Source organism: Nicotiana tabacum, chromosome 1 (genome assembly GCF_000715075.1).
Source record: "Nicotiana tabacum cultivar K326 chromosome 1, ASM71507v2, whole genome shotgun sequence".
Classification (NCBI taxonomy): Eukaryota; Viridiplantae; Streptophyta; class Magnoliopsida; order Solanales; family Solanaceae; genus Nicotiana; species Nicotiana tabacum.
In genome coordinates, this window is record NC_134080.1 from 38,746,128 (window position 1) to 38,760,064 (window position 13,937).

General features: G+C 35.7%; 1 protein-coding gene across 2 annotated transcripts; it reads left to right on the forward strand.

Annotated features, from left to right (window-relative positions):
- The first annotated feature begins 8,749 nt into the window (after positions 1-8,749).
- Positions 8,750-12,870, forward strand: LOC107816420 (uncharacterized). Of its 2 annotated transcripts, none has more exons than XM_075250010.1 (5): positions 8,750-9,525; positions 11,833-11,901; positions 11,993-12,058; positions 12,152-12,220; positions 12,320-12,870. In XM_075250010.1, the coding sequence occupies exons 1-5, from the start codon at positions 9,145-9,147 to the stop codon at positions 12,560-12,562; spliced, it is 828 nt and encodes a 275-aa protein (XP_075106111.1). In that variant the 5' UTR covers positions 8,750-9,144; the 3' UTR covers positions 12,563-12,870. The 2 variants fall into 2 exon arrangements, with proteins under 2 accessions (XP_075106111.1, XP_075106115.1); XM_075250014.1 differs by having other exon boundaries at positions 8,978-9,525; positions 11,996-12,058.
- Positions 12,871-13,937: the final 1,067 nt, after the last annotated feature.

The following is a 13,937-nucleotide window of genomic DNA, read 5'->3' on the forward strand; positions in this document are numbered from 1 at the left end:
CTAGCGACGACGCCCTAATTTCCACCGTTTGTCGCCGGAAGCATTGTTCCCGAACCGCCCCAAACTAGCACCCTACAACCCCCATGATCCCCTCATACCAAATCCACAACTATTTTCCTTCAAATTTTCCCCGAGCTCCGCGAATCTTGAATCCGAGTTCAAACCCCAAAAAAGTTCAAAGTCATTTTTCATCGAGCCTGGTAGCATGCACGTTCGGGGAGCACTATTCTTTCAAACTCTGAGGTTTGGACTCGGCGAAACTGATGTCATTCAGTTGTTCTTGACAAAGAACAAGGGATCGACATAAGTTTGGCTAAGTTCTTTGTCCCCATCAGGTTTCGAGGTTCGATTTGGTGAGTCCCTTTCCCTCTCCGGTTTCCTTTCTATCATCCTCATCTTTCCCTTTCTTAAAACTAGTTTTCTTATAATAATTTGGTCGAAAATTCAATTCATCTTCTGAGTCCAAGTTTGTTCTTCCGTTCGTTATTTTTCTCTTTTCTCTCCTTTTCTTCGTGAATTCCGTTTTGTGAAATTCTTAGTTTGCTAAACAGGTTAAGTTTCTGGTTCATTAAATCACTTAATTAGGTCTTAATTTAGTCGATTTCCTGTTAATTAGCTCATTCATCTTTGTCTTTGCTTGATTGCATTTTAAAGAAGGGGTTCCAAGTTTTCTTGTAGGGAAATTTTGGTCAGTCTTTCGAGTTTGGAATCCCTGATGGATTTTAATTGGACTCCGAAAATCAGAAAGCCCACGTGGGGATTTAATTTGGGTTTGCATACCCCTACCAATTTGAGTCGGGTCAGTGTGACCTATACTTGGGTTGGAGGGGTAGTTTTCAGAGGTTTAAAGGGTATTTTGGGGAATCTTATGCAAATAACTGCCTAAGGAAGCTTCTAGGAAGCTGGGGTAGGGATTAATCTGCAATTCTGAATTTTACACTAAGGAGGTCTTAGAAAAAGGGAGAATTTCAAAAGGGGTAAGGTGCAAAAAATTGAATACTTTAGGCTGCCCTAATGCCTTGCCTTTAAAGGCGCTGCTAACTTGGCATTCAAGGCAGAGGGGAAGGAGATAAAAAAACCTGAAAGCTGAGACGGTTGAAATGTTTTTTAAAAAGGTTCTGAAATTCTTGCATTCCATGGTGGAAGAACTATCAATTTTTGCTCATTTGGATTTCTGACCCCTCTTGTGCTAGTTAAAATTCTCCAAAATTCCATAGTTATAATCTGATTTGAGAAATGAATTGAGGATGGTTTGAAGATTAAGTTCTGGTTTACTGCTTTCTACTGTTCTATTGGTTGTTTTCTGGGTTTAGTGTTGCTGGTTGTCTTTTTGTTGCTGGGTTCTATTCTGCTGTTGGCTATTGATTCTTCATCTCTTTGTTTTTCTCTTTCGATATCCAGGTACACACTCTTGAGTCTCAATGTTTGTGAAGTTGATTTGAAGAATGAAATGAAAGACAGAATTTAAAGCTTAGCATTCGTTTGTTCTGTTGATTTAGTAGTATTATTTTGATTTCGTTTTCTTGACTTGATGTGTTATATTGGTTAATTGAGGTCTAGCTTGAACAAGTGAGCTTTTACTATTGTGTTTAATTTGGAACTGTCATGAAACTAGAAGAATGATTTGTTTGGTTGAATCATGTAGTATAGATTCTGCATATTAAACCCTGTAGTTGCATGAGACATTTTCTACTATGTAATTTCATTCACATTATTGTCAAGTGTTGCTGGTTTTGGATGCTGCCACACTCATGAAATTGGGTGGCTGAAGGTTTCTCTTAAGTGTAGGGCACGCAGAATCCTGTTAGTAGAAAGGGAAATGGTTCAGGTTGTTTAAAAAGGGTAAAAACATGCATTGATTTATTTTGGATGGTATGTTGAATACGTTTAAACTTAGAATTGAATCTCAGAATGCTTGGTTAGACTATTTAGGATTCAATTAGTTTTAAAATGCAAAAGCAAAATGTCGATCCAGTAGCATGTTTCGTGTTTTCTGATTGGGTTTGCATTCTAAGTGGTAGAGTATCATTGTTTGGGTTTGAACGTTGGGCCTAGTGCTGGCCTAAGTGTTAAAAGCCTCACTTCAGGCGCATATTCCATGCCATGAACGCTTTGGCTTCTATCAAAATTTGGGCTCATTTGAGCCTAAGCCTGAATGTGTTTGTAAATAGATTGCTTTACCCTTTGAATTTGTTTTGTTTCATGCAAATGCAGTTATTTCACTCATTTAAGCTTTGGCGTAAGTGCAAATTTCAGGTGATTGATACAGCTCCTCCGTTAATTTCTACGTAGTTGCAAACAATCAATTAGGGTCCCTTCATTTCTTTTTAATTAACTAATTTGTCTTAAACTGAATTTGAGGCAAACCATATTAGACGAGTTATAATTTATGGCCTTCACGTGCTAATTTAGAAACCTTTGGTTAGAACAAATCGAGGTGTGTCGTGCCAAACAAAAACCTTATATTGCATGGCCCTCGTTTAATTAATATTTTAAATCCTTAGAACTCGAGGGGTGCCATTTAGCAAATCTTCCATGGCCCTCGCAAACTTAAAATGCATAGTTGCTTTAGGCGCGCTATTTTAAAAATTTACCTTCCTAAACTCGGGTGTGTATTTCATGTGACCCAAATCCAAATCCTGATAACGTTGGATAAAATGTGTTTCGGATTGCGGGTGCATTTCATGTGGCGCGATCCAAAGACATATTTTACACGACGTTAAATCTTCTTTAAATAAATAAAAACAGTTTTAAAATTAAAAATGCACATAGGTTTTAAAACAGTTTTAAAATCAGATAATTATGCCAATTATAGAAGTGGAGTGACTGTGCTAGAACCACAGAATTCAGGAATTCCTAACACCTTCTCCCGGGTTAACAGAATTCCTTACCTGGATTTCTGTGTTCGCGGACTGTAATACAGAGTCAATCTTTTCCTCGATTCAGGATTTGAACCGGTGACTTGGGACACCATAAAATTATCTCAAGTGGCGACTATGAATTTTAATAAAATAATCTCGTTTCGATTGTCACTTAAATTGGAAAAACTCCCTCATATGCCCCTTTCGGGGTGTAGGTAAAAAAGGAGGTGTGACAACTATGTTATTATTCTCTCCATGGAGACCAAGGCCATTGTCTGTGTGTGTGGGTGCTACTTGAGAGTTTGACATGTTGATCTTGGAATCAAAGACACTTCAAAGAACAAGCGTAAAATAGTGTGTGTTACGAAAATTCTAGCAGACAATCACTATTATCCTTAGCCCCACAGTGGGTGCCAAACTGTTTACCCTTAAAATTGGATAGCAATTAAACTTATAAGTGGTTTTAATGATATATGATTTCACTTGACACAAACTGATAAATATAAGAATTAACATTAAAAATTAACAGTAAATAGAGCAAACCAATATGATGAACAATTGTGGTCCTCGAGCTAAATCGCCCTCGAACCAATTGAGTACGCTATTGAAAAGTATGAACAACAGAGCTTGCAAGAGAAAATATAGTACATTGCCTTGTTATGCGTGAATGTATGATGATTACAAAATGATTAGAACCCTCTTTATATAGTAGAGGAATCCTATTTATGGTACAATTTTAATTACTGAAGCAAATCCCATGATTGACTAAATAACCGGTCCTGATTCGATACGTGCCGAGATTTTCGCCACGATCTATGCCCGATCACGGATTTCTCGGCTTTCTGTTATTCGCATGATAGGCTTCCTTCGATCTTGATCGATCTCTTCTCGCTTTGGTCTCAATCACGGCTGGTCTCGATCTTGATCGGCCATTAATCCATGAGCTTACCAATCCATCTTCGTACCACGTTCCGATATATCTGAGGCCGAGCCTTGATCTTCCTTCCCAATTTTAGTTAGTTGTACAAAATTAGGCAAGTCCGGTTTTGACAGTATACACTAACCAATATATTAGAGGATGAAGTCCTATGATGTAAGCTATTTTCTCGATGATTTTGTGCTAGTTGACAAAATGAGCGAGGCTGTCAATGAAAAAATGAACTATGGGGAAGCGCTCTAGAAAGTAAGAAGTTTAGGGTAAAAAGAAGTAAGACATGATTTGTGCAGTCAAGCTATTCAACATCGAAAAGAGTGAAGTTAAGGTGAGATTAGATGAGATTGTGGTGCCTAAGTAAAATTAATTCAAATATCTAGGCTCGTTACTATGGGAGAATAGAATGATCGATGAAGGTATGATAGAAACAGATTCAGGATTTGAAGATTACAGGTGCCACTATTTTAATGCAAACTTACCACTAGCAAAGTTGATTGAATTAGGGTGCAGTTAGTCAGTTCGATCTGTTGAATTAATTCGGTTTGGGTCGTTCAATCCGAATTGATTTAGTTTGATATACAAGATTTTTTGTGCATAAATAAATAAATGATGACTAAACTAAATAAGTCCAATGCGATCTAATTTTCTCGATTCAAATTCTAAATAATATGATTAAAAAATAAAAATAAAAAATTAAATTAAACAAATGCCCTGTTTCAATTTACATATATCTAGATTAATGTTATCTATGTTAATATTATTATTCTAAAAAATTGGAATGCAAGGAAAATAAATATATTAGAAGGATACAAAGAGAAAATGATTAAAATCATGTCCAAATGAAGATCTAGAAATCAAAAGGGAAGCAAATATATAATTTAATAAATACAAAAATGACTATAAAGAGAGAGGGAATGCTAAGATGAAGATTGAAGAATTAAAAAAAATAAAGAAAAGGAGCAGAAAGAGAAGAAATAAAAGAGAACAAGGAGAAACTAGCTTGAAAACGTAGGCACTGACTTAGGGAGCATGGCACCTAGAGTGGATTAGCGACTCCGAGTGTCCGCTATTACATATAATATATAGATTTTATTGTGTAAAATATCAATACATATATGATCTTTTACCCGCGCATACGAGTGGCGTGCCACCCCCAATGCCCTATAGACCCACCCCTGAGGTATGATGCATAAAATTAAAATCAGGTGTTTCATAGGAGCGGCAATACTGATTATTATGTGGCAGGAGGATACCAATAATATTATATGAAACTGAATGTTGGGCCATTAATATTCAATACATCCACAAAATGAGTGTTGAAGAGACCTATTGTGTGGAAAGACAAAATTTAAAATGACCACAGTTTTCTAAAAAGGTGCAAATAGCATATATTGAGGATAAAATGAGATAATGCCGTTTGAGATAATTTGGTCATATCCTACGTTGATCTCCAGATCCATATACATGTGAAATTATAGTGAATGAAGTTGTTAAAATGAGATGAGGTAGATTAAAAATCACATAAAATAAAATTATCTTGAAAGATCTATAAGCTCATGGAATTAATGCAGACTTAAACGAATGATGGGTACAATGAAAGAAAAAGTTTTACCTTGGCAATACCAATTAGTTGGGAGTATTATTTATGCATGCCAATATATTTATTTTAAGTGTTATGCTTTTGAGGAGTCTTTATAACCTAATTATATATTCTTATGCCACTGGAAAACATAACGACGGAGTTGGTAATGCATGAAGTAGTAATATAGAGATTGGCAATAGAAGGATCATAACACATGACCTATTTCTTACTGAATGTTTAATATGATATCTTACATCTTAGAAAAATAATATATAATTTAAAATATGTGTGTTATTGTTTTAAACAAAATAGAAAATTATTTCCTATTATAAGGTTATTTTTGTTAATTAAATATTTTAAATTTACATATTAAACACCCTTATTTTTATTTCACATTTTATTCCGTATAAAATAATACAAATAATCTCACATAACTTATTGCGATTATTATTTGTGAGAAAAACAAGTAACTAACCATACATGATATATAAAAAAAGGGATCTTTACAAATAGTTGGTCATACTCACTGTTTATCTTTTCTAGCCATATATATAGATTATACATTGGTTATATACAATTATACATATATAATACATAAATATTGCATATATTATATCTCCACCGACTATTTCTAATTTAAGAGGTTGGGTGAACATCTATTTGGGTTAATTCTTCTATAAAATAATACATAATTTAATGTAGAGAGAAAATCCATCAAACTCAACCAAACAACAACTTGGTATATTAATTTTAGTTCATTGAGATTTTTGATTTAACCATAAACAAATCCATGGTAAAGTAAGTGAAGATAGTGACTTATCTTGTCACGAAGGAGATAAATTACACTTAATTAAGTAAATTTGAACGAACTATTGAAGATTACATTTAATTATGTAAATTTGATTATGGTATAAATATTCATTAATTGCTCGAGACAAATCAAGAAAATTAGACTTAATTAAGTAAATTCAAATAAATGGTAAAAATAATTTTAAATCTTAGAGATCTCATTTAATTATGTAAATTTTGAACAATGGTCAATGAAATAGTTTGAGATTGTTCAAGACAGATCAACAAAATATACACACATAACCACGTATATACATGACAATTATTATGTGTGTGTAAGATCAAGTTGACAATGAAAATTAGTGCGGATCGGATCGACAGAGACACATCCAAAATTTAAATTCTATTTGTTCAACTTTTAAAGTTTTTAATTTTAAATCGATTATATTTTAAAGTTGTGGGTTCATAACTATTATTTGTTGTAATTCAATAATTTTTTGCACATACATTTATGCTCCACATTGAAAGTATTGGATTCAGATGAACCCAGTACCAAAGGACTGGATCCGCCTCTGCGGATTGGAAGTAGAGGCAGAGCAGGACTTTGAAAGATATAATTAATCATTTGTATATATTCAATAAATTTCGTAAGACTTATATAAGATTTGAAATAAAGTTACTGGCTTTTGCTGAAACAGTAATTATCACAATAGTTCCGCCCTACGTTGGAAGAGTATGTGGGGTGTGTTTGGTATGAAGGAAAACATTTTCGGAAAATGTTTTTCAATTTTTCCATGTTTGGTGGGCTTAAATATTTTGGAAAACATTTTCCTTATGAACTCATTTTTCTCTAATTGGAGGAAAATGTTTTCCTTATCAAGAGAAGGGAAAATATTTTCCAAAACTCCTTCTCAACTTTCCCCACCCTCACCAACCCACCCCTCTCTCTAAAAAATTTTTTTTTTCTTTTCAAATTTCAGTTTTTCCGTTACCACCTATCCTACTACCCCCACCCCACCCCTCCCGCAAAAAAAAATTATTTTTTTACTGCAATTTTAAATTTCTGTTTTTTCGTTTTTCTACACCACTCACCCCCACCCCTTCACCTGCCCCCTCCCAGAACAATTTTTTTTTAACTTTTTTTTGTTAAATATCTATTTTTTTTGTTTTTTGCCCCTCCCCCCCCCCAAAAAAAAATATATTTTTCAGTTTTAGTTTTTTTAATTTATCGGTTTAAAGGTTCAAAATTTTACAAGTTCCAAAGTTATGAGTTCGGAGGTTTATATGTTTGGAAGTTTACGAGTTTAAAAATTATAAAGTTTACGGGTTCAAAATTTCGCGATTTCGAAAGTTTAGCGGTTCGAAAGTTTATGAAATTTGTGGGTTCGGAAGGTTGTTGGTTTGAAAGTTTATAACTTCATGTTTATTATATCTAAATTATTTAAGAATATTCTTGAGAAGTCATTTTCCTTAATTTGCATACCAAACATCGGAAAATGAATAAGATGACTATTTGTTTTCCAAGAAAAATATTTTTCGTTATACCAAACACACCCGTAGTGTTTACCTTTTCTCCCACTACTATAATGTAGTGTTAATTTCAATTATGCGACCACTAATCAAAGGATTAAGTTGGATAGATACTAGAAGTAGATTAAGAGGGTGCTTGGCAAAGCTTATAAGTTGGCCAAATTGATTTACAAGTATTTTTTTGCTTATTTACGCAGTTGGTAAACATCCAAAAATGCTTATAAACTAAAATCAGTCATAAGTTGGTCACCCCTAACTTATGGTTTTTCAACTTATAAGCACTTTTAGTCTGCCTAAAATTTTTACTAGTTTATCCTTAATAATATGTTTTAATTCATAAAATATATTTTTTTCAAAATAAATTTCATAACTGTTTCTTTATTCCATATTCGTTGTTCATCTTTTATTTACAAAGAAAATTTTTAATAATCTTTTGTAAAGTTTTTAAGGGTATTTTGATCATTTTAATAAAATAACAACTTATCAACATTTTTTTAAGCACATCATCTGGTTATTATCATTTTCAACACGTCTATCCAAATACATAAATATTTATTTAAAAAATCAATTTCACCACTACTTTTAAGTACTTCAAGCTTATTAAACTATTTACAATCGGCTAATCTAAATGGGCTCTAAGTGAATTCAAACAATGGTGTAATCAGTAATGTATTTAAGATATTACTCCTATTATTAACTTTAAAAAGTTGCATACTTAAGAACAATAGGAAAATACTTTTACACCAAAAGTACTTTATTCATATCAAGTTCTCATACGACTTCTCAAACACACACTAAGTGGAAAATAATATTTTGATTGTGTTTTATTAAGGAAAGAAAAAAGAAGTTGCTTCTTAACATGACAATCGGCATAGAGTAGTTTGGCCCAAGGATGAAATGAAACCCTAGGCGGAGGAAAACACGGAAGTGCAATGGCCACGTGTATTCTGTAGGTCCCACGAGACTTATGTTATGCTCCCCACCAATATAAACTAGAAAAAAAGTAATAAGAGGGAGTCAGAGTTATAACCCGACCCGTATAGAAAACCCAATAAGAAACAAAAGAAAGCATTCTACTCGATTCTTCCCAATCTTCTCTCTTCTAATAACTCATCCACACAATAACACGTAAAACGCGATATATATCTCACAAAGTCGCAATATACAGTATTATTTTCAAGATTTCCATTTAATCAGAAGTATTCATTTTACAGATAGAGAGAGAAGAGATCGCATAAATAGCACATATAAATATAAATCTTAATACAGAGGAATTCATTCAGTCTCTCCCCATTATATATTAGCCATAGCCCCCATCAATTCCTCCATTTCTCTCTCTCTCCGCCACCCCCTTTAAGCTTCCTTTAACCTCCATCTATTCTCACATCCTCTTTTGGGTGGGTTTTCAGTCACAGTGCAGCAGCTATTTTCTCTAAGCATTCATTCAGATGAAGAAGGACGATTGGTTATCCGCTGCGTTATCCGATGATTCGGTGGTGGTGCAGCTGCTTTTCCGACTCAAACATCATCCATCTTCTTCTTCTTCGTCTCAGTTGCGTAATAGTACTACTCCGCCGCCGCAGCCGACGACTACAGCGGCGGCGAAGGGTGGTTTGCATCTGACACTGCCGTTGAGTAGTTGGGGTCACCGTCAGCCGAGGTCGAAGCCGTCATCTATGTCAGTTAAGAAAGCGTATACCACCACTACCAGGTGTAGCCCTATAACGCCGCTTTCCTGGAGCGGCGGCGCTGGTTCACCTAGTGACGACGGCTATGATGAGTCTAGCCGTCCACCGTCTTCCGATCTATCATCCGCCTTCAGATCCAAGGTTTGTATTCCCTTTCCCTTTTCTCACTCATCTCATCTTCCACCACACAAAAAATCGGCGGCCTAACATTCTCCTCATCGCCGCCGATTCCTCTCCTTCTGCAGCTGGCATCTCTGCCTTTGTCAATTGCGTCGGAAGATTAAGTTTCCGATTGTGTAGTTGAACCTTCTCCATTTTCTGACACAGCTCTCTATTTGACCATTTACACTTCCGTCTCTCATCCTTTTTTCAGCTCACCGGTGCTGACGTCAGCTTCCCAGTCATCGGATCTATGAAAGTGCCGTCTATTTGACCGGACTAACCTTGAGATGACGTAGGTGGCTGAGTGTGGAAAATCCTGTTTTTTCTTCATATTTCGCGTAGTGAGTTTTAGAGGTCACTTTATGTTCATTGAGGAGACAATCCTTTTTTCCTTTTCCTTTCCCAATACGCTTTTTTTTTTCTAGTGTAGCCGTAATGACCATTTTACCCCTTGTCACCAGCCTAATTTTCTTCAGTTTAGAATTGGGAAATTGAAATATAGACTCAGTGAGTCAAACTCGCGTTTTTGTAACGTCGGTCCGATCCGCCGCCGCGCCATGGACGGACGCGGTGTATTGTCGCCTTTTCTATCCGCTTTATTCTTTCAAAATTTTTATTTCGTCTCTTTTGCTGTATTTTTTAATTTTTTTCCTCTATTTTTTATTTTTCGGGTTGCCGCGGAAGGAGTATCGGGTCGGGTAATTGACAGTCGGAGAAGTTATAGCGTTTCACGTGAGGAGGATAAGTTCTAAGAAAGGGATGCAGAAAGATCACGTTTTTCCTCTTCTCCGCTTCCTTTTCTTTTTCCTTTCCCTCCGTTAGAATGACCAAATTACCCTCCGGTTCTGTTTTTCACATTTTTTTTTGGAGTAGTATTTTTTTCTTGAGGGAGGCCTTTTGATTTGATATTCCATTCAGATCCGGTAAAGCTTCCCTCGAACAAAATGAACTTTGGAACTATATAAAAATTCAATTTTTTTTTCCTGTTATTTGCGTATAGTTTTACACATTTAAGGAGTTGCTATGGGAAGTTTGGTGGAAGTCAGTTGGTTTTTGTTGAATAGCTGGGTGTGGACCCAAGACATTTGGTTACTTCTTAACTCCTCCGCATCTCTCCCTTTTTTCTTTCATTTCTGTATTTTTTGCGGGGGTCAAACTAGTCTTTTTATCCAGATCTGAAAGAAAGAAGTAGTGTAGCAAGAAAGTTGCGGGGGGTGTACTTGTTTGTGAGTAATTATAGTTCTGGCGCTTGTAAATTAGGAAGCATCTTCCAGTAAAAGCAGATGGCATCCAAATATTTTTAAAGTCAAGACTATTACTTTATTTTACTAATTTCCTTCTAGTTATTATATGTATTTATTTATTTTTGAAAGTTTAATATATATTGCGTTTAATTTGAGTCTCACCTTTTCTTTTCTCTACTTTAATTTTTTCTCCTTCTCATTCTAAGCATTTGACACTTCTTAATAATTATCCATTTTTTAATATTCTAGTTCTAGCTAATAATCTCCCTGTCTTTTTTTGCGTTCCTTTATGGCTGGCTGATTAGGAATGAGATTTTGGTAAAACATAGGCCGGACAAGGATAGGTAAAATGGTGACTTTGCCTAGTTTTGGGCAGGTAAAAAGTAAAAGAGAGACTTGGTTGGGTCGGGTGTCAAATCGCATAAATGGACTCGTGTGAATCATCATCCCTGTGGCTGTGTGAATAAGTCAGAAGTTGTATCCACAATATATATCCTAGGCTCAACAGTTTTGGCCGCTCTTGTTTATGTGCACCCCCCTCCCTCACTGTACTTTCTAATACGTGTCCTCTTTCTATTGGCTCTCTCCATGTGAGATTCCGTCGCTTTTCTTTTTCTTTCCTTTAGAATTATGGAACAGTGTAAACCACATCACATCGACTTCATCCACATTGGGCTTACTTGGGCTGGGCCTACATTTATTACTTATTTCTTTTCGTTAGATATAAGTGAGTGGTCCCATTTGTTGGATCTATGACTTGTTTTGATACTGAGCAATAATCTTATCCTCTCGTACCCCTTGGGCCCAAATCTCCTTTCCAACAAGGAACCTGAGCTATTGTGGTGTCCTCCCTCTGATTTTGTCCTAAATTGTTATCTCCTGTGTCCAATGTCTGTCCTCTGATTTTGTACTAAATTGTCATCTCTTTGTGTCAAATGTCCCTCTCTGGTCTAGTTGCTTAGGAAAAAAAAATCTAAGCTATTTATCTTTTGGGGTGCAATTTTATATTCAGTGATTAATGTTGATGACTCATGTTTTGCAGGGCACTTTCACTAATGAAACAAGTAATATTAGCAGCAGCAGCTGCAGCAAAAGATCAAAGAAGAAAAGGGTAAGCATTACATTCAAACACAATTGTGATAGTTAAACTCTTTCTGCTCGCATTCTTCTTATTGATCAAGCTTTTTATTACATTCTTTTAGCAGACATTCACTGAACTTAAGGAGGAAGAGAACTTACTTCTTAAAGAGAGGGTACATTTAAAGAGGGTAAGCTTTCTATGGTTCCGTTTTCTTTATCTTTTATTATCCAAAAAACAAAATTGCTTTGTCTAAAATATGTGTTCTTTCTTGCCTTAACAGGAACTTGCATCGATTCATGTGACCCTCAATGAACAAAGAGTTAAGAGTGACAACTTTAAGAGAATCAAGGTTCGTTCTTTGATTTCATCGTCTGCATTTCATCTTTAGATTTGTTAATCCTTTTTCACGAGTAGATGCACTGAATTTTGGTCAACTTGTGTTGTGCAGTTTGATTTGAATCTACAAACCTCAAATGAAATGGCTGCAGAATCAGCATCCAATCGATGCAACAACTTGCTAACTCAACGTGCTGATTCAGTCTTGTCAAGACACACAATGGAAGATGATGACCTGGTATCATCTGATTCACATCGGGGAGAAAACTCAACTGAGAATCAGAATAGAGGTTTTTTTCTACCTGATCTAAATGCAATGCCCTCAGAGGATGAAATTTGCACACTATGGAATTAGACTTTGGTCAGAAGGAGGACAAACAACTGATGTTGTCGACCTTCTCAACCGAAACAACTAGCTGCGATAATCAGGGTACCAGCTTCTTGCACGAGCGTAGGAGCTGTTTGTAAATTACAGGAAAGAGATCTTCTTCGGGCTGAGGCAAAGTCTCAGATGCAATGACTCTATTTTGCTGTTTGTTGACAAGCAAATTGGAAGCTGTTGAGTCTATGAAGAAGGTTTTTAAGGATAGTATAGAGATCTTAACAGCTGATATGTAGAAACCCTTGAAAATTTTTGCAGATTTTTCCTGCTAGTTATTTTGTTCTCTTTCCCCCCCCCCCCCAACATATACGTTACTGCCTTTTATTATCTGGAACATAAATGAATCGTTTATTCTTTCCAGTATTCGTCTACACCTTATTTCTCTACTTGCAGTTGACGATCTGGGAAGAAATACAGTACTTTGTAAAACAACAACATGCAGACCTTATCCCTACCCTAGGGTAAAGATGACGTTTCTGATATATCTTGGCTCAAAAAGATTATGGTAAAGATGATGTTTTTGATATATATGTATGGGTCAAAATTTGACCACGTGGGTTATCATCATGGTAAGTGGTCGACCAAGCCATAGTCGTATCCACGAGGCGTAACAGTGGCGAGTATCTCGGCCACTGCCGAGATCGAGTTGTCAGAAGGCTTACATGGCAGAACATATGTCGTAATACTAGGGCGAGTAAGGAAGAGTATAGTTGGATAAAGGGTAAGGAAGAGTATAGTCATGAGAGGGTACACTGGTTAAAGACCATTGGATAAAGGGGTACCTGCGTAATATATATACGGGAGGAAAAGCTCAAGAAAGGGGGCCTAACCAAGAAAAAGAGAGGAACAATGTAGCAAAGATGAGAGGACCTCCAACAACAAACCAAAGGCACAGATTTTGGTTACAACCCTTTGTAATCATCATTGTCGAATCAATAAAGATAGTTCTCATAGTTATCAACAACTTTCCCTCTTTTCCTTCTTTGCTCTTACAAACACTGAATAACATATCAAAGATGTAAGCTTATCATTTATATTTGATGTCTGTTAATCATCTTAAGGAATGCTATATAAGCTCAGTCTCTTTCGATTCTCATACTCAATATGCTTAGATCTGGGGTTAATTATATTTGGCTAAAATTTATCCTCCATTTTCTTTATTAACTGGTTTAAGAAAAAGCTTAGCACTTTTTGGTCAAACAATTTGACGCCGTCTGTGGGGATTTTTTAGCCAAATTTTTTAGTTTTCTTTAGATCTAGAACCAGCCAAGTATCACTACCAGACAGTCATAGCCATATCACCTCGGCATAAACACCAACTCGAAAGAGTAGTAGATAAGCTTTTGAG